General features: G+C 39.7%; 1 protein-coding gene across 3 annotated transcripts in view; it reads left to right on the plus strand.

Moving 5' to 3' along the window:
* The window catches only part of bcas3 (BCAS3, microtubule associated cell migration factor), a 335065-nt gene that overhangs the window by 37456 nt on the left and 275404 nt on the right, over nt 1-22205 (plus strand). For all 3 annotated transcript variants that reach the window (XM_023961828.1, XM_011482979.2, XM_023961830.1), the window contains exons 10-13: nt 252-328; nt 1431-1514; nt 6846-7016; nt 10569-10662. In XM_023961828.1, the coding sequence (XP_023817596.1) occupies nt 252-328; nt 1431-1514; nt 6846-7016; nt 10569-10662 (426 nt within the window). The remainder of the gene's footprint in view (nt 1-251; nt 329-1430; nt 1515-6845; nt 7017-10568; nt 10663-22205) is intronic.

Genomic DNA, 22205 nt, shown 5'->3' on the forward strand with positions numbered 1-22205 from the left:
GCCTTTTTATTAAGTCACGGTTACCGTTTGCATTTGGTTTTAGGGGAATTTCTACAGAATTCCATCATGATTTGGCCTATTTTGATGAGGAAGGTAGCGGTCATTTTTACATAATGTGTGCATGTTCATATTTTTTTGTTTTTTGTGATCCTACAAGAATTACTTGGTAGACCTAAGCCATCATTCAGTGCCGCAGCCTTTAAGTGTTGAAGTCATTTACTAAAATATTTGATGATGTTTTGTCATCTCAGGCTGCTACCCTTGTCCTGGACCTTGTCTCAATCCAGTAGCTCTGGGAAGCCGTTGGCTCGCCTACGCTGAAAACAAGGTGGTCTACAAATACACACTCATTCATTTAGTGTAAAAGTGCCTTATCTACAACCCCCCTCCCCTCCTTTCCCTCATCTGTCTCTCTCTCACAGACACACACACACACACCACTCTGCAGAAAAAAAACATGCATATATCCGTTTTCTGCTTCTTTAATCTGACTGGATAAACAAGTAATTCCAAGAAGAGTCCACTAAAGATGATAAAATGCTGAAATTTACCAGATGCACTGGCATTTTGTATTTAATGGAATTGTTAAGTATTTGCTAAAACTAGAATGTTTGGTTGTGCTCTCTTCAATACGTTTAATGCATGACTGTGTTTTGGTGCTGCTCCACTCAAGTAATTGACAGATGGGGCTGGTATTCGTGTGTGATTGCCTAAGGATTTCCAGAAAGGACTTGCTTTTTGAACAACAATTGCACTGCTGGGACAGAGGTACTCAATATTGCATTGAATTTTGCGGCCTCTTTTCTGAAGCAAAATAATTTTTTCTAAAATTGGGGTATAGAGCACCCTCCTCAGTATGAATCATCATTTCTTTCTGTAGGTATTGCCACAATAGTAGAAGAAAAACAACAATTAAAACCCTCCTATGTGTTTTTTTCTTTTTAGTACGCATTTGAAGGATTTTGGTCCTCTTTGTTTATGTTGAGATAAGTATAGTGAGATCAATTGAAAAAAAGGATGTCTGCAATCATCCAATTTTCCTGATTCAAGACTGAAACTGGTTTTTGGCTTACTCAGCTACAACAAGAACTAGAGAACCTGTAGTCATGGATTCAACAATAAACTCTTATTCATACAAATGTCTGCATCACACAAGTTAAGATTTGCTGAACTTGGTTGTGCAACAGACTAATGCTTTAAAGAACAGCAAAACCATACAGCATGGCTGACATGGTTTTCCAAACACACCATTTTTTACTTGAGCATAAAGAATGTTCAGACAGTTGAATTATGTACCTTTCCCCCAACACATATTGTTCAACTGTCTGAAAATAATTATTATTTATTCACTTTTGCTACTTTGACATACTATTGATCTGAGTTTTATATAATTTTTTGTCCATTTCTTTTGTCTTTTAATCTCTTTGCAGTTGATAAGATGTCATCAGTCTCGTGGAGGAGCCTGTGGTGACAATGCACAGTCATATACTGCTACAGTGATCAATGCTGCCAAAGTGGGTGGTGATAAATACACAATTACCATATTTTCATCCATAGCTATCCATAACTTAAATTTTGACATAAAAATGTTTAATCTTTGAGTTTTCTATTCTAGTTTCTTACCCTGTCCTGCAGCATGTATGCTATGAGTTGTTACTTGCAGTACTGCAGGGATTTTTGGTATGTTCAAACAACAGACCTAATGTACGCCAGCAGCAGCACAATTACATCGTTTGCTATTATATTATATTTTGATTTACATGAGTGCTATTCTTATTTGGTCTGAATTTTAATGAAATACATACTTTGATATTACCAATAACAGCCAAGAAGAAACACATTTTCATTGCTTTCATATTTATTATCCCCCTTAAATGAAGACAATAATAACGATAGCCTCAAACAACAAACATTGACTATGTCAATAGCAGACATTTGTACCATTTGCCACAGTGACAGCTTGACCTAACGTCTCACGGTCCTCACTAGCCTCATGATGTTCTGTGGCATTCCACTTTTCCAAAAACGCTACATCCAGTTCTGCCAGGTCACTCAGGAGTGAGATGCCATCATTCAGTCTCTGCTCTATGGCAGTCGTCTACAACCTTTTTCAGGTTGGGAGTTTATTGTCAGAATATATTTTCATGAACCTACTTTTCATGTTAAAATGCTACTTCAAGAAATTTAGTTTGAAAAAAATCTGAAAACATTTTTTTGCACATGATGACTATTTAGTGAAGGATTGATAGTTGTTTCTGATTTGTAAAAATTCATTAAACATGGCATTAAAGGTATTTTTCCCCTATAGAATACCATTAGAACACAGAACTCAACCCAGTCTCAGATCATTATTTAGAACGAAAAGATTTTTCATTTTTTGTTTTTACATTAATCATGATTCATTGCATATTTATTTTTAACTCAGTTTTTTTAGCAGTTTCTGGGCTAAAATTTCTTAACAAATGCCTGCCTATTTCTCCCTAATCTCTGTTTTATAAGTTTCCTCTGATCAAAAAACATCTTCAGCTGGTCGACTTTATTTGATCGAATCTTTATTCTCTTTAAAATGTTTGTGTCTGCTTTAAGCGTTAAAGTGGATGCTAACAACCGGATACTAACTTTAGCTGTGTCCACCTTTTAAGGTGTGATGGATAAATTAAGCTAAACAAAATGACACAACCATCGTAAATCTGGTATTTTCTAAGTATAATAATAAACATTAATCCACCGTGTCTGCCTGCCGGCTATTACGCAGCAACTGATTCTCGAATGTTTCACACATGCAGATAATGAAAGACTCAAAACCAAAAAAAAAACCTCCTTCTTATTTTATGTAAATAGCAGCTTCATTTTTCTTTGAAGTCGAAGACCCTTATTCGGTTTCCGCACTGACTCTTTTCTCCCCAAAGAAACATTCTAAAAACGTATTATTGTTTGTTTTTCATTAGCTTTTTAGCATTGGGCTACTAACTTCTAACTAACTAAAGTCATGTGACACGTCAAGATAGAATCCTGTAGTTTTCCAAAATTAAACTTCCTTCAGAAAATAAGCAAAGTGTAAATAATCCAAGTTAGTGTATGCATTTTTTTTCTGTCTGCGGCCCTGTACTAAGTGGCCCAAATACCGGTACCATTCCGCAGCCTGGGGGTTGGGGACTACTATTCTAAGGGGTTCAGGTCAGGGGTTATTGCTGGCAAGAGGATATGAGAAAGTCCCACTTCTTAAAGTTCAGCTATGACAATTTTATTTTGAGACTCACCAAGTTCACTTGCAACATTTGAATGCCTACTACCAACCCCAAGGGGCTATGACCAGGTGGAGCTGCTCATCCAATAAGCGACGTTGTGTGTTCATGGCTGTTTGAATAATAAATTTAGAACAACTTTCTGGCTAAATTAGCTTTTTATCCCCACATTGATGCCACATAGAAAAGGTTTTTGTTTTGAGATGTTTTTGGTTTTGGCCCCAAAAGTGTGCACAGGGAGACCATCATGTGGAAATCACAAATGAGATGTGTGTGTCATCCCAATACATTAGCCTCCCTATCCCAAAAATTTGTGAAGTGAAACAGTGTTCACGTCATCCACAGAGTTTTTCATACTATCCCCAATTTATTGTGGAAATTGTACTTTCAATATCTTTTTTTTTTAATATGCATCTGAAAAACACAATTTTTTAACTTCCAAGTAACATACCTGCTTTGTGTAAACAAAGACTTACAAGTTCCTAGAGCGTTAGTGTCCTGTTTTTCAGAAAATCCTGCCACAACTACTACTGATATGTTGAATTAGCTGTCATCCACCAATGAGAAGGAACAGGGGCAGAGGTCAATGGAAAAGCAGGAAGACACTGGCTTTAAAGTACTAGGATTAGACTCTTGTACACTACTCTTGACACTTGTATCTTAAGATCTTGGTCACATTAGCAATGGGCTGGGGTGTTTAAAAGCTGGATTTTGAATTCTTTATTGGGTTGGTTGACATTTTCATAAGTTTATTTATATCTCTACAAAAGACAGATAGCTCTGTGCGTGATTTTATCATATTGGGCTTCCCAAAACAACTAAAGATCTGTAAAGGCTTGCTTCCACTGAGCGGTACAGTACGGTACGGTCTGGTTTAGAATGGTCCAAGCAATTCAGGGGAGTGTTTTCGCTCAAAGTTGGATTGTCACTGCACATGCAGGGAGAAGCTAACAACAATGGCAGTCAACCAGCAACTCATTTTTTTCTGCTTGGCTTTTGGTACTTTGAATGTACAACACATTTTATGTTGTCTGAGAGAAGATTACAGGTGGTGAAGAGGAATACAGCCGCTGTTTTGGTGCACTAACCAGTCTGTTTCATTTTTCTATGGACTTACAATCAACGGGGGCCCAAAAATGTTACAGTTCGGTTCGCTTTTGTGAGTTCATTTTATAATGGAAACGCTCAAAATACCGGACCGCAAGAGGTTTTAAATCTCAATGGGACCCCCCCTTGGTTAAAAAAAAGGTTAAAAGAAACAAATCCTCACATCTGCTGCTACAGTCTGTCTTGTCTTTGCTACTCCTTATAACAAACACATAAAATCATACTGAGAATACAGACTATAGTCCCAGAATATGTCATACCAAAACCTGACTGTTTTAGTCCTTTCCCTTTGCCGTAAATTCCATCCATCCGTCCGTCCGTCCGTCCGTCCGTCCGTCCGTCCGTTCATTCATTCATTCATTCATTCATTCATTCATCTACCAGTTCCACTTAGTCCTGTTGGGAATCTTTCTCAGCTATTGTAGCTAAACTGTCAATTACAGTCCATACACTCACAGCTAAGGGACCTTTTGGAGTCACCAACGTATGAAGGATGGTTTTGGACTGTGGAAGGAAGCTTAAAAGCCTGAATTGTACCTTCATGCAGCCCCCTTCTATAAGTCTCTATTCCATAAACCAGCTAAGATGCAAACTGCGCAAAATGTCTGGGCTTGTCATAATTAACAAAAAGACTTTTAGGAAGTTCTACAATTGTTTATTATAACCCCATGACAAGGAAAGGGGCAGAAATTGTATTACTGATGATTTTTGAGGCTACTGGCACAAATAATCATAGTCAGATGTAAACAGCCGGCCCTGCAAATTAACACAGGAAGCCAAAGGTGACTTTTGCCAGCTGGCAAAAAATGTTTTGTTAAAAATAATTGTACATTAACTTTGACAGAAGATTTTTTATAAACAAATCTGCCAGAGTCTAAGTTAAACGCTGTAATTCTACAAAGACATGAAAATTTTATGCCTGTACCATCTGTAAATCCATTGACATTGGATCTACCTGACCTGCTTGGCTGACTGGAGCTGAGTTTATGAGACACTTCATCAACCTTCCTATCTCTTTGTTCCAAATGTAATCTACTTTTCCTCATTGGTCGTGTTTCACTCGTCTCCACGGGGAATGGCTGTAAGATCACTCACTAAAGGCCAAAAACTCCCTTTGACACCAGGCTATCCTGTCTAGCCTGATTTAGTTGCTTTTCAACACATGCTAACTTGTGTTTTTTCATATGGTTTTCATTTTTTTCTCCACTTTGTTCTACAAGTAAAAATTATTGATTTACAGGTAGTCATTAATTCTTGCAGCTACGGTGTAAGATGTATCATTAGCAGACTAATGATAGTGTACATCAGAAAAAGAGCTGTGCCACTATCAGGTTAGCAGTGTAGTGCAGAGTGGAAAGTGGCACAGGGGATTGATATGAAGACAAGCAGTCTGCTAGCTCACCCTCTATTCATTTAGGACCATATATCTCAATATGGATGACAAGGTATCTCATTCTGGCTTGTGGCGCGACACGCTGGCTCTTAGTGCTGAGACATAAAGGAGGAGAGTGTGGGGGCAGGGGTTAGCATTAAAGTGTAATTGCTTTTGTTTATACATAAAATTTTACAGAGTCCAAGAATTCTTCAATTTTCTCTTCTCTTACAGGAAATCTTCCTGTCAGATAAACTCTGCTGTCAAAGAGTTTTGAATGGTTAAGAAAGACCTTTCAAAGAAATTAGATTTAAATTCTTTTAGATGGTGACATCAGGCTGGGAGTATAACATTTTGTCAGCCATATTCAGTCTTAAGAGCCCCCTCCCCATCTTGCAACTGAATCAATAACCCCTGTTTGGACTTGCCTGAAGAACTCCACAACTACAGTGATTAGAAAACACATTAGTGTTGATCAATTAGGAGCCAAACGCCTTGCTTAATAATTGATGGGTTTTCTTGCATTTTACACACACTAAAGCACACAGGCAGCCAACTCTGTAAGTGTGCCTGGTGGAGAAAGAGAGACAGTAGGTGATCCTCAGACCCAACAAGCAGGAGGCGCCACGCTGTATTGACAGGGCCGCCTAGTCTGAATGCTTGATTAGGCTCTCCAGGGCCCCTTTGGCGCTTACACACACAGAGACACTCAGTCACACGCATAGGACTCCATTAGACTAAGACAGTGTAGTAGGTGAGATAGACTCCACTTAAGCAGCATTATCCATTTCCCTCCATCGAGCCACAGAGGTGTGTTTGAGCCAGACACCCTGGCTGGGCCTTAAGCTGACACAGAGGAGCCTTACATGCACACACACACACACACACAGACTCACACACAAACACACTCTGTGGTGTCTCTTGTGGCGCTACAAACAATCAGCACTACGAGTTATCTGTGGGCATCAACTGGACATAATAGTGTATGCATGCTTCCTGTAGTGTGCGAGTCATATGTAGCTGTTATGAGTTTAATTTAAAGCATCTAGACACTGAATTTAATCTGTTAAAATATTGAATATTAGTTATACAGTTCTAATCTTTTATGTTTTCCCTTTCAGACTTTGAAAACCGGCCTAACAATGGTGGGTAAAGTTGTGACACAGCTGGCAGGCACCATACCGCCAGGCACGCCCGATGAGGAGATGACCCCTCACAGCTCGAGCCGCCGCGGCCCCCACAACCCTGGTGTGGTCACCATCATTGACACAGAAAGTGTTGGAGAAGGACAGGTCAGTTCACTGCACCTTTCTTTCTGTTTTTTAAAGTTCATTTTAAAACTTTGTTTAATCAATTTGAATGGGTATTGGCAAAACAAGCATCAGCAGGTGATACCTGTGTGAAACTCAGATTTCAATCATTTTTTACACTAACGTTCCAATTTTTAAAAATACAATGGGCAAAAAAACATTTGCCAGTCACCAATTCTGCAAGTTGTTCCAAGTTGTTCCAGTTCCAATGGTACTGGGGGCAATTACCATATCAATGGCGAGCAATTCACATCACCCAGTGGGGGTTCTTGGGCAAGATCCTTAACGGGCGTGGCTTGTCTGCAGCTCACCGGTCCCCCAAGGGATGGGTCAAATGCTGAGAATACATTTCGCACACCTAGGTGTGTGACAGAAAGGAGCACTTTCTTCTTCACTTAAAAAGATTAAAAATTTCTTTCATTTTGGGCATCTTCAGCTTTCCCCAGAAATGCCCAGAAATCACATTGTATGACTTTTACATTTATTTGTATAATGGTGCAGAAAGTATAAGTCATTAACAAAAAGCCATCTCACTACTTTAAACTGTAACCCTAAACACTTCCTTTGGATCCACAGCAGGTCTGCACACACTGTAGCTGCTATTTCAGCTCATTCTTCAATGCATGCTTTCGCAAGAGCTGTGATGTTTTGGGGCTGTTGCTGAACAATATTGAGTTTCAACAGGTTCTGTATTAGATTGAGTTGTTAAAACTGGCTAGATCACTCCAGAACCAAAAAAACAGTCCCAAAGCTTGATGTTTCCGCCTTCATGCTTCACTGTGGGTATGGGGTTCTTGAGATGCAACTCAGCATTCTTTTCATTCCAAACACACTGGGAGTTGCGTTTATACCAGTTTCCGGTTGGCCGCAGCAGCGGCTCAGGCGGTTGAGCAGGTCGGCCAATGATCGAAGGGTCGGCGTCTCGATCCCCACTCTCCCCCAGTCAACTGCCGCCGTGTCCCTGGGCAAGACCCTCCCTGCCTCCAGTGTGGCTCCACTGGTGTTTGAATGCGTATGAATGTCCCGGTGATGGTCAGAGGCGCATACTGGCAGTCACGCCTCTGTCAGTCTGCCCCAGGGCAGCTGTGGCTACATCAGTAGCAAACCATCACCAAGTATGAATGAGGAGTGAATGAATGAAGGACATACATTGGAAGCGCTTTTAGCGTCTGGAAAAGCGCAGACAAATCCAATCCATTACTATTATCTGACTGAATGATTTGATTTTGATTTGATTTTATTGATTTATTGCAATCATTGTAGTCAAAGCAATAAAGAATTTACACATATTTATCAAACTCATTACAGAAATGATGAATTGCATAGATTAAAAAGACAGAAAATAAAACAAAACAGAAACCTCACTTGAATTAATGATGTTCTGGTACATGAGTCTGGGGGCTTCATACAGTAGGTGTAAACAGGCAGAAGCACAACTTTCCCTCTAAAATTCCATATTAGCAAGTTTTCAAAACTAAAAAAGGATTTAACCAAGGTTTTAGAAAATGAACGACGCAATAATTGCCAAATAAAACTACACTAATTGAACAAGAATAGTTGAATCTTGTCTTTAAGGTAAAAACTTATATATCAGCAGATAAATTAAAGGAGATGGCATCCGCTCAGTATTTAAATGAATTTTTGTGATCGTTAAAAACACGTCCGCTGCTTCTTTTTTGACGCATGTCAAATTGAATGCTCAATGCTCGTTCTAAAGCATGTTCATAAACTAGACGATCCCGTCATGAGTGGAAGAAGCTGCCGTCAAGTTTTTAGTCTCATCGCTACATGGAAGATTGGAGAGATCAGGTTTATTTTGAAGATCTGTAGAAAAACATCAGTAGGCACTTCCATGTCTCAGTAACCCATGACTTGCAGGCCCAGGATAGTCCAAAAAAGGAACAAATAAAAACAAAAAAAATAATGTCTCGATGCAAATAAGAAAAATCTTTAAGTTCAGGAAGAGAACTATCAGATTCTCCTCCATGTTCGTTTTGGACAGCGCTTCTCCTGTGTTGCTGTTGGTATATAATAATGATAGCATTGACTATATCAGACTCCTCCCCCCTCGTGTTCTAAGCAAAAAGTACCCGCAGGCTCCAAGAAGCCGAAAACCTATAAACTTCTATAGAGAAATAAACAGCTATGACTCTGTTATTCTATTGGTCAGAATAACTATTCTTGCTTTGCTGCCTGTTTTTGAACATGTTCTTGCTAGTCTTCATAATATTTTTGCTGCAGTGCAAGTTGTTCAAGTTATAAACTGACCAATCAGATGCCTCAATAAAGGAAGGTGGTCTCATGTCGAACGTTCAAAGTGTTTGATTGACAGATTCTCTCGAGCCCGGTTTTAGTGGTAGGGGTGTGGCCTTTCAACAATCTCTCTCCTGACTGGTGAGAGTGGTTGCCAAAGAAATAGACAAATCATTCACTAGACCAATCATTGCTTACTTACGTTGTCTGGTTCCAACATGGAAATAAGGCATTTTCTATGGCTGATGTCACACTTGCTCAGTCCAGTTCTCATATGCAGTCAATGACTGATACACACCTACAGTTCCCTCTAGGGGTTGTTAGTGGTAAACAACTGCTAGAGGGGACCAGTTGTTATTTGGAAAATAACAAACATATGAGCCTATTAATGTTTTAAAAAGATCACATACAAATCACTCAACTATGCAAAAAATCTGTATCTTATACTCCAAAAAACAAGGTATATTATCTGTCGTATCCATCTACCTTATTTATCTCTCTTATCTATCCTGAAATATTCTAAAATGTTTTCCTTTCAAACATGTTTTTTCAGGGGCATTACATACTCCTGTGTTATATATCAGCGGTCCCCATCCTTTTTAACACCACAAACTGATATGACGTCAGTCAGACTTTTCACGGACTACTTTCTAAGATGTGGCAGACAGTTATTGTGGCAAAACACCACGATGGAGGAGGAACAGAGCATGGCAAGACGAAATCTGAGCTTTTATTTTGACACGCATGGCAGTGTACTTCGCACAGGTGTCATCATCCTCTCCCTTTCCCACACTCTAATGGTGCATAAAAGAGAAACTGTCTATTAAATGTTGCTTCCTTTTTTGGAAGTTGAAGGCTCCTCTTCTGTGTCCTGGCGGGGCGTTTTCCCCTTGGCAAAGGAACTTTCCAAAGACGTTTGTTTTTTACTCATTTCGCTAGTTCCTGGGTTTTATTTTAGCGGTAACCTATCACGTGACTGAGAAGAGTGCCTTGTCCCGCGTCAAGAGTGACATATACGGATGGAACAGAGAATCGAGCAATTTTTCAAAATAAAACATCTTTCAGAGTCGGAAATAAATAAAATGGAAGTAATGTAAGGTATTTCATTTTTCTGTGTGGCGGTATCGGTCCGTGGCCCGGAGGTTAGGGTTGGGGACCGTTGTATAAACAACAGAGCATGTGAAAATATAAAACCCCCATTATCATTGTAAAAAAATCATTTTAAATGGACATGTATGTTACCGTTTACACATGCTTATGATTGTGTGTGAACTTTCACAGGTCTTGGTGAGCGAGGATTCAGATGGAGAGGGCGTCGTGGCTCACTTTCCAGCACATGAAAAACCCATATCCTGCATGGAATTTAATCCGAGTGGTAAGATGCACCTTTAGTTATACCACTGCTCACATACATGGTTATTTCTTTGTAAATGAAAGTTTGGTAAAAAGAGCAAATGAGCACTTTTTTGTGTGTTTCTGCAGTCTGGTTTTGATTGTTAGACTGTAAGATTTTAAAGTCCCACTTAGATCATCTTCTGATCTTTTGTTTAAGTGTTCCCACTAGCTTTTCAATTATGATTATATGCTGTTTTTAGCCAAAATCAAAAAAGCTGTATTGTTATTTAGGACTTATTTTCTGCAGAGCAGCAAAAGTTCATTAGAAATTTACCTGAGTTATGGGCGGAACTCTTGGCGCCGAAGTACGCTTATTTCCCATCATCCCTTTGTTTACATTCTCCTGCTAGCTTACCCCAAGATAAGATTAGAAGTTCAACAAAAATGGCAGGCAGGATTGGAGCTGTCCAGTCGTACAGTTTAGATCCAGATTCCAGTTCAGACGAGGAAAACAAAGACGTTCATGGATCTATTTGTCTGCAAGTGGATCAGAATGGAGCAGAGAGACTTTGGGCCGCCCATTTCAGTTTATGCATCACAACTAGGGGTCGAATGGATCCATGATCTTAATGGGTTACTAGCCACAGTTCGGTACACACGTGTACCACGGACCCCCCCTCCTTCTTGTGAGGACCTCTTAACTGTCTGTCCACACTGAACACAATTCATGTATGCCGTCTTTGCTTTAACATGTGTCAAAGTTGCTACTCGACGTTTCTCCTAAAGTGGGTTAACCTGCAGCTCCTGCCGCTTGTGGGAGGAGCTTCTGTCAAAGCGTTTCTCGACCTTATCACAGAGGACGCAGACGATGAAAGATGCGGTTTATTTATTTTGAAGAAGTGTACAAAAGCTTCGCTGCACATCTTTATGAAATCCTTCAGATATACAGTACAGACCAAAGCTTTGGACACACCTTTTCATTCAGAGTTTTCTTTATTTTCATGACTATGAAAATTGTAGATTCACACTGAAGGCATCAAAACTATGAATTGACAAAAAAGTGTGAAACAACTGAAAATATGTCTATTCTGGGTTCTTCATAGTAGCCACCTTTTGCTTTGATTACTGCTTTGTAAACTCTTGTTATTCTCTTGCTGAGCTTCTAGAGGTAGTCACCTGAAATGTTTTTCTCTTCACAGGTGTGTCATGTCAGGTTTAATAACTGTGATTCCTTGCCTTATAAATGGGGTTGGGACCATCAGTTGTGTTGTGCAGAAGTCAGGTGGATACACAGCTGATAGTACTACTGAATAGACTGTTAGAGTTTTTACTATGGCAAGAAAAAAGCAGCTCAGTACAGAAAAACGAGTGGCCATCATTACTTTTAGAAATGAAGGTCAGTCAGTCTGAAAAATTGGAAAAACTTTGAAATTGTCCCCAAGTGGAGTCACAAAAACCATCAAGCGCTACAAAGAAACTAGCTCACATGCGGACCGCCCCAGGAAAGGAAGACCAAGAGTCACCTCTGCTGCAGAGGATAAGTTCATCCGAGTCAGCAGCCTCAGAAATGGCAGGTTAACAACAGCTCAGATTAGGTCAATGGCACACAGAGTTCTAGCAGCAGACACATCTCTACAACAACTGTTGAAGGAGACTGTGTGAATCAGGCCTTCATGGAAGAATATCTGCTAGGAAACCACTGATAAAGAAAGGCAACAAGAGAATTATTTGGGCTAAAGAACACAAGGAATGGACATTAGACCAGTGGAAATTTGTGCTTTGGTCGTATGAGTCCAAATTGGAGATCTTTGGTTGCAACCACTGTGTCTTTGTGCGACGCAGAAAAGGTGAACGGATGGACTCTACATGCCTGGTTCCCACCGTGAAGCATGGAGGAGGTGTGATGGTGTGGGAGTGCTTTGCTGGTGTCACTGTTGGGGATTTATTCAAAATTGAAGGCATACGGAACCAGCATGGCTACCACAGCATCTTGCAGCAGCATGCTATTCCATCCGGATTGGGTTTAGTTGGACCATCATTTATTTTTCAACAGGACAATTGTCCCAAAGGAAGGCCTCCACACCTGGGGCGGCCATGGTGCAGCGGTAGAGCGGTCGACCCATTATCGTAATATTGCAGGTTCCACTTCCGTGAGTCAAACCTGCATGAGTCGAAGTGTCCTTGGGCAAGACACTGAGCCCCACCTTGCCTCTGGTGGTAGGCAGGCGCCTGTGTTTGGCAGCGGAGCCGCCACCAGTGTGTGCTATTTGACCAAGAAGGAGAGTGATGGGGTGCTGCGCCAGATGACCTGGCCTCCACAGTCACCGGACCCGAACCCAATCGTAGTCACCTGAAGACCATTGCAGGTGACTACCTCTTGAAGCTCATCAAGAGAATGCCAAGAGTGTACAAAGCAGTAGTCAAATCAAAAGGTGGCTACTATGAAGAACCCAGAATATTATATATTTTCAGTTCACTTTTTTGTTATGTATATAACTCCACATGTGTTCATTCACAGTTTTGATGCCTTCAGTGAGAATCTACAATTTTCATAGTAAAGAAAATAAAGAAAACTCTTTGAATGAGGCGTGTCCAAACGTTTGGTCTGTACTGTAAATCAGAGACTCTCCCAGTAAGGAACTGTTATGTTTTGTTTTTTTTCCATTTTACTGATCCGAAAAATGATCTGAACTAGGCCTGCACAATATACCGCAAATTTATCGTTATCGCAATATCCAGCTCTGCAATATGGATATCGCAAAAGACGGCGAATATCGCAATAAATCGCAAACCCAAAATGTGTTAAAACAATCTTCTAGCAGCTTGAAGCATTTAACGAATCAAATAAATCCCTTTATGCTTTGACCAATCAGATGGACGCCTTCCCATTGTTGACCAATCAGATGGAGGCCTATTATGTTAACCCTGGTCCTGAAGAGCCTCAACCCTGCCTGTTTTCCAGCTCTCCTTAACCAGCTTGCTGTTGATTGGCTGACTCAAGTGATTTCACATCCTGATTGACTGAACACACCTGATTTTGGTTATCATTATCGAGCAGTCTAGGGAGAATTGGAAAACAGACAGGGTTGAGGCTCTTGAGGACCAGGGTTAGCCACCCTGACGTTTGTCCCCCATGTCGATGAGGGTCATTTGGAGTATAATTTTTAAACTGTTGCAATGAAATGGGAATGATGTTTTTGTTTATTTTTCTATTTGTTTATTTACCGTAAATTTATCGTTATCGCAATATTGATCACTAATATCGCATATCGCAAGTTTTCCTCATATCGTGCAGCCCTAATCTGAACCGAGTTTTGTGTTCTGTTGCACCCCTATTCACAACTGAGGGCTTTTTCAAACAGAGGGTTTTTATCTGCTCCGGATCCGTCATAATTTGAATAAAGAAATATTCAGAAATGCAGCTTTAATCTCAGTTTTCTTTATTTATGTTTTCCATCATCAAAAAATAAATGCCTTATTGTTAAAAACATGTTAAAAACAACAAAAATAACATTTTCATTGGAGTTGATCTTTAAGTATATTTTCTTTCATTGTTCAACTTTGGTCAAATTTAGCTAAAAATAAAAACCAAAGCTGCATTTTTTTACAGCAACTTAAAAATGTTTTAACTCTCACCACTCTGAGCTATCATCTTTGGCTCTCTTACTATATTCCTTTGATTCCCACAGTGTGCTGCTTCTTTCTGTCTAAGCTAATAAAGACACTGCTGACAGATGGCTTTAACCTCACATACTCGAGGTCAGAGAATTGCTCAATTACCTAAACTTATGAAAAACATAGCAGCTCTGTCTGAGCATGAAGAGGAACACATTTTTAGACAGATGATTAAACATAATTTAAATTCTCCTCTTCAGAAGTCACTTGTCACATGTGAGACCTGTGATTTGAACAGAATCCTGAAAACAGCATGTCAGAATAAAACGGCTTTTTGATATCAGGGAAACAAAACTGTCACCTTTCCCACAAACGATGAGGAACTTAATTATGTGTGAATTATGCCCCTCTTTAGGTGTGATGTCATAACTCTCTGCCCTCATGCAAAAATGGCAATTATACATACGTTTTCCGTGTGTAGCTTTATTTGTAGAGGCAAACAAAAATGTTGACACTGATTATCTAATGAGACATCTAACAAGCTTGTTCATGAACATCTATGCATATTTATAGAGAATTATAAGAAACATGATCTTTTATAGCAATCCACAGTTACTCCATCTTGAGAAATTCTCAGGTTGTCTGTACACTGCAAATATCCAGTTTGAGGTTCCTTTAAATGATTTGATGCTGACACATTATTGCAATAGTAGCTATAATACACTAGCAACAAGATGGGACATCTTCTGGGCTCCTTTCCATAGGAAGGAAACGCGTATGATCTTTGTGTCTCACAAATTCTCTAAATTTGTAGAAGTTACAAACATAACTTTAAAGGAATTTAAAGAAACATGTTAAAAAAATGTCACAGCAAGTTTATTGGGGGCTCTTATGATGGAAGGCCTCATGAATGTGGTGGATTTGCTGCAGCCTTATTTGCAGCTTTATCGATCTTAACTTTGTTATTATTTTAACATCCACTAAAATGTGCAAAGTTTTTTTTCTTTCCTGCAGATCTCAGTCAGAATAGCGAGAGTGTCTCTAAATAGACTCCTTCAAAACGGGCTGTTGTTGAACTCCTATGTATTTCTGAGAATTTGTTTGCAGCGGTCAAGGTCAACATGGCAGACATATGAAAGACGGAAACAATCATATCACTCAAAGAGAACTCCGAAAACCTCAAGGTTTTGGCTGGGAAGTGTTGTGTAAGAAAACCCGGCGGCTGTGTGTGTGTTGGAGTCTCTACAAAGGCCGGACAGAAGGCTGCCAGTTTCTGGTGTGGCGACTGGTGCTTTGTGGCGTTTCATTGGATCTGTGGATCTATTCCTAGTGGTGTAATTAGAGGGGCGCAGATGCAGTGCAGTGGCAAAGTGCTCTCTTTAACAGCTGCAGTATGTGTGCTTGTTTTCTTTCACGTCTCGTCCTTTCCATTTGTGTTTAATGATCCTTGACTTGATTATTAGGTACAATGCCAAGTTCAAAATTCTCTCATGTTTTGAGGGTGGAGATGTTGCCCAGCTATTGTTCTTGTGATTGGCACTAGATGGAGTTATAGATTCAGCAAATTCAATTCAACAGTTGTGTCCTTAAGACCTTTGCGTCTGTCACAGAAACTATGAGGGGGAAAAATCTTAGCAGCTTTGCAATCCAAACTTAGTTGTGAAAGGAGTAATCTTGAATAGAACTTATTTGGCTGGACTGACCTGCTACATCTGAGGATAGAATCTACCTGCTATAGATCATTGAAATGCTTCTAAACAAAATACAGTTACGCTTGATGATGTTTTAAAGGGGCTTTCCACTGGGCCACTTGACCTGCAACAGAAATGAATCCCTTAGTTAGTTTTCTGGCAGTTGTCTGGTAGGTCTGTAACAAACAAATTGTACGGTAGTTTGCCTGAAAATGGGCTGCATGGTGGCGCAGTGGGTAGAGCTCTCGGCTCAAAGCGAGAAGGCTCGGTTTGAATCCCAGAGGGGAGTCTGCAGGCTCTCACCGGGCATTTGTGGGTTGTCTGCAGGCACGCTGGCTCCCTCCCACAGTCAAAAAACATCCTTCATAGGTTATCTCTAGAGTGTGATTGTGTGTCCTGCGACGGACTGGCGACCTGTCCAAGGTGAACCCTGCCTTCGCCCAACAGTATCCAGCATCCCTGTGAAGAACTAATGACTAATCAGTTGCTGGTGAAAAAAGTTTTTACAACAGACTTAGATTTCAAATGTTGTACACTTGGTTCTAAACTAAAAAAACTTTAGTCTGCTGTTGAAACATAATGCTGAATTTTATTTGTTTTTGGAGCCATATGAGCTGTCTGTCAGTCTTAAAAGAGGGCTTTTTAAATGCATATGCTATGGTCTAATTCAAATTGTTTTACTTGCTTAAATGATAAGGAATAAGACAAAGAATTTTACATATAAGGTCAATGTTTAACTTTAGCTAATGTAAAAAGGAAAAGGCTCTCCCCAATTTTCTCCTTTAGCTGTGAATAGTCTTGTGTATGAGCTCATAGTTTATTTGATCTATATTTTTTACCTAAATCTGATTGAGGTGTCATCAGTGTGTGAATGGGTGAATGGGACTTTGACTGTAAAGCGCTTTGGGCCTTCGAGGAAGGTAAGAAAACGCTACACAAGTGCATGGTGTTTACCATTTAAAGAGCCAAAGAAGCTAAACTTTTTCTTCTTTTTACTGTATGTTTGTTTGTCCTCCTGGTAGCAGTTGTGTTCATTGCCCTTTTTTGGTCTCATAAAACAGCTTATTTTTTTTGCAGCCGCTAAAATGTTCTGAAAAGGGACATTTTGCATAACCCATCAAAGCCCAGGGTAATGGCAGAGGAGTCGAGGCTGCGTCGCTCCCCACACAGAACTGTCCCATAAACCATAGCCCTGGTTTAGTAACATGCCGGTCTAATGAATAGCCTTGCCCGCTATGCCCCACCATTGAAGCAGCTGCACCATGAAGGCAGCTTTCCATGGTTTAATAACTCTTTCTCTCCCTATTGATGTGTGGAGGAGCTGGGCCGATGCTAAAAAACCCTGGACCCACATGCACATGTTGAACACGAGGGGAATTCCCACACACAACCCGTTTCGCTAAGCCACACATTTATAGCTGCGTATTTAGTGTGGACTGAATCATGTCTTCACACCAAGATAGTAATTAGCGCTCACAGCCAGTTCAGATGTGATTTACAGTATTTACTCTGGGCGCCCACTGTGGCCTTTTTGGCTTTTCCAAGCTGACCTTGGAAAAAGAAAAACCCTGGCTTTAGTGTCTGAATTATTCCTTGAATTCTCAAAGGTTAGTGAGGTTTATCATGTTTTTTTTAAAAACCTTTTTAATGCTTCTCTTTGCAACTTTCTCAGTTAAACCCCAATGGTAAGGAAAGAACATTTATCAAAAGTTACTTTCTTCATACAAGAGATATAAGACTAATTAGTTTTTAACTGTTCAATTTCACACAATACTTGGATGTTCTCAACAATAGATACAAATAATCCTCGGGCAATTTGTTTCCAATGTCTTTTACATTTCTTTTTTAAATACTGTTTTCATTATTTTATTAAGATTAATAAAAAGTATGCTATATAGTATTTAATATTCCCATGAAAATATTCTAAAATCATTTGGTTGAACAGCTATAACTGTTGGAAGATATCCCACCAATGAAAAAAAAGAAGAAGGTGACATTCAGGTTTATTGTGAGATCCTGTGAGATCATGCTTCTCCTTTGTCAGGAAACTACAGGAAGGTAACTAATAGAATTGATGTTTACTGGGAATTGAGATTAGTGGCTGTTAATTGTGGTCACATCCTTTTAAGATAAACTCTTGGGAATTAAAAAATAGTCCATGCTCCCGCAAAGTGTACGTATCTTTGTGTGAGCCTGTGTGAGTGCTGTTCTCTCCAAATATTTTTGCATAGTAAAACAGAAACGTCTCCTCTTGAATACCATTCAACCAGGAAGTCTGCAAATATGTAACTCTTCAAATAAATGTGTTTAGGTAGTGTGTTTTCCGCTTAAGTTGATAAAAGAATGAGCCTGGAGCCCTGCCTTGGAAAAAATCATGCTTTGTGATCTCCACTGTCACGGTCCCTGCGCTTCTGTGTCGGCACAACTTTAAAGGCAGGTGACTTTTTGCCCCGCTTAAGTGAGTCGGTCTTCCAGCACGGTAATATCAAACTAATAGCCGAATGTCTGGTAGGTTAGCCACACACAGACACCTTTTTTTCATACCTATTAATATCTTAATGTTTGCAGGTGGTCTGCCTGTGGAGCACATAGAAAAACACAACCCTTGGATTCAGCCCACTCTGCATTTAATGAACCATATACCTTCTTTTCATCTCGTTTTTCTCTGTTGTTTTGTAGCCTTTACCTCTTCTTTCATGAGTGATGCTAATTCTTAAGCCCTGGGGGTTTAAAACAATGGTAAAGTTTGTGCAGAGACGTGGTGGATAAAGGATTAAAGCTAAAGACTTTCAGTTAGAAAGTGTAAGATCAGAATAGATGCTGGTGGTGTACAGTATGCTGGTGGTAAGAATGCAGGGAGGTAAGTGATTATAAGTGGTTTATGGATGCTCATTTTTTTCACTATGGATGGGTTTGATTACATGTTCAAATGCAAAGTTTTTTTTTTTTTTGTTTAGCATCTGCACAATCACAAAGAGCTTTGTCCATCTCATGCAGCCAGAGCCCTAAATGCAACGCTTTATCTCACGACAGCCACTCTTCCACTTCTGTATTAGGATCATTTGCTTTGATGTTTATGTATCCTGGTAACAGTAAAGCAATCTGAATCCCCCAAGTACTCCATCTTTTGAGCTTTATTCCTTCCACATGGTTATAGTTTGAGATTTCCCCGATTTTTCAAAGCTTTTTTGAAGCCTAGTGCTGTTAATTAGAAAGCTTACTGGTTTTGTTGTGGCCCTTTGTGCTGCCAAGTTGAGAAAACACTGTCTTTTTTGTGCTATTTTCATTTCTTTCTCTGCTTTTCTTCAACTTTTCCTCCCTTTTCTCTTCCACCCTTGTGCCTCATCTGCTTTTGTCATGCACAAAGCAAGCTCAAGTAGTGTCTAAATGAATCATTCTCTCACTGTTAATGTGATTGAGCAGATGTTTTTGATTGGAAAGTCAGAGAAGGACAGCCTAATGCAAAACATAACATTTTTGGCAGAAGAAAAGAAATGGCAAAATAGAAAATTAAAGGGAACTATATCATTTCCCTCCTGCGCCTTTTGGATACACGTCTTGCACACATGTAATGGTGTCTGTTCCATTATAGTGAATGTGTGTGCACGTGTACGGGTGTGTGTGTGTAGTTTATTACTAAAACATAGTCAGTGACACTCTGACTCATAGGACAAGGTGTTATAAATAGGATGTGTTGAAGTCTGCGCGGGCCAGCCTCCGCTGTTCCCGAAAGCCTCCTTTTTCACCCACCAAGTGGCCCTGCTGCTTTTTAATTTGGCCTTCCTGCGGGCTAACCGACTGACGCCTCTTAGCGAGTGCCTCTGTATTTCAACATTGCCGCAAAATCCCCAACCTTGGGCATTCACAAAGCTCGTGCTTCTCTTCACTGTTACTTTTTTGGAGTCCAGACTCTACCATCAGCAGAGGAGAAATGTCCGGCCAGTGCAGAAGTCCAGCCAAGTCCCATCTGTCAGAAACCCAGGAGCCACTGGATAGGCAAGGCGTGACCAAAACTGAAAGAAAAAGAAGGAATGGAGAGTGAGGTATAAAGAGTTTGAGAGCGCGAGGAAGCTCCCAGATAAACAGACCACAGTGCCTTAACTCCTAATCACCCCGTGCTTCCGTTTCCATTCTCTATAATTAGAAGGGCCCTGTCCCTTTTTTCTCTGTATCCCCAGTTGACGCAAATGCTTCTTGTGGCTTGGCACCTCATTTGGGGTGTGGGTTTTCAAGAGTTTACAGGCCCAGGGCCTTAGCTCTTTGGCTTTCTGGTCGCTCTGATATGGCATGAATAACTAACCACTGTCTCTGTACACTCTTGGCTTGTCGTTTGCTTTCTTCCCTCCACCTCTGGTAATCTGACTGACCCTTTTACCCATTCACTCCTTGCCTCTGTCATTCTGCCTTTTTATCATAGAAAAAGTTCAAACAGAAATCTTTCATCTGTGAGCGAGTGGGCAATCTTTTGTGTAAGCGTTTTTGCCATTTTTCTCCTTTCCACATGTTGCTGATTTTTTTAATCTCATGCCATTTTGACCTCCTCTTTTCATTTGACGTACCACTTATTAGAGGCCAACCACTAATTAAAACCTACTGCAGCTACAGCAGTTAAGTTGGAAGTGGAAAAAGTAGAGAAAATACATGATTACTTGATTAACTCGTTTTTCACTCACACTTTAAGTCAGCTTGTTTTGCGGCGCATATCAGTGTTTTTAACACGGAAAAGTGCAGGTTTTTTTTTTTTTTTTTACTTCTCAAAAACTTCCTGAGAGATGCTTTTTGTTTAAAAAAGTAGGGCTCTCTGCCACGCCAGTTTAGACCCTCGTTTCCTCTGGTGTGGTTTGTTGAGCATGCTGTTTATGGTGAGGACCTATACTTTCTGCACTGTGACATGCTTCAAACAAAATGGGAACAAATGAAAAGGCCTGTCAAGGCTGCTACACTTGTCAGCTGCTATTCAGTTCCTGACATGCATGCACGAAGTGACCATGTGGCCGTACAAATGCATTTAATGTTTTCCTCTTCACAAAGTCAACTTTTTCTTCTTTTTAAAGAGTGCAACTTCAGTTCTGCACGCTGTAAGAGAGATGCATTCTATGATAATGGCTAACAACACCTTATGCACTTTTTGTTTATTTTCCAGCATGTACTGCACAGCTGATTGTCAGCTTTGTTGGTCTCATTAGTATTGAGTCAGACTAAGTCTGTGTATGTTTATTTTTTGGCCAATGTTAAGTTAGAATAAATGATAAAAGTTAAACAAATTCAAGAGATAGCTCTTAACTAACTACATACAACATACATTTAAAGGGTCTCTATCATGCTAAATCAACTTTTTGAGCTTTTAAGTGTTCTATAGTATTCATTCAACCCCAAAGCGGCATTTTGATCCATTCAAACATTTCTTAGTAATCTTCTAAAAACCTGCTCTCTGAGCACCGCGCCCCTCCCCCCTCCTCAATCCACAAAATGGGCGGGTTCTGACATTATGATGTAGACACGTGAGAACAGCCCCTTCCAGGAAGAGTCTGCGCTACCACACCCACTTTCTCCGTGGACCTAGTGGTGATCGGCTAAACTTTTTTTTTTCATTTCATTTATTTATTTGTTCCATTCATGAAAATTATTGATTGTCCAATATGTTTACATGTTTGTCTTACAATGTTGAACATTTTCATGACTGGAGGGGACGAAACCCAAACTGATTCTCACTTAATATTTTTTTTTTTCAATAAAGCTGTCTAGTTTGTTAACCAACAACTTTTCTAAAACTTTTGAAAATTGGGAAAGTAATGATACTGGCCTGTAATTATTAAAAGTATGTCTGTCTCCATTTTTTAAAAAAGGAATAACTTTAGCTATTTTCATCCTCTCAGGAAAAATTCCCAATGTAAGTGAAAGATTAAAGATATGATGTAGTGGTTTTTAAAATACAGTCTATTGTCATTTTGATTATTTTCATGTCAATCCCATCACTGTCCTTTGAGGTCTTGTTTTTCAGATTGTATAAAGTGGTCAAAATGTAATTTTCCGTCACATCAGATAAATACATATATTGGGACATCCAATTTTTATTTTTACTAACATCTTTTGATTGTATATTGCATGTAGTATTTTCTGCTAGGTTGGGTCCTATATTTACAAAAAATGAATTTATTTAATTTGACTTGTCCTCTTGCTTTTTAATGACCACATTGTCTTTAAGAAAGAAATGAGGTTTTTGTTTTATATGCACATCCATCTTCGCAAAAGTTTGGATGTGGTTTGTTTTAGTGGG

The sequence above is a fragment of the Oryzias latipes genome, chromosome 13 (genome assembly GCF_002234675.1).
Source record: "Oryzias latipes chromosome 13, ASM223467v1".
In the NCBI taxonomy this organism is placed as follows: Eukaryota; Metazoa; Chordata; class Actinopteri; order Beloniformes; family Adrianichthyidae; genus Oryzias; species Oryzias latipes.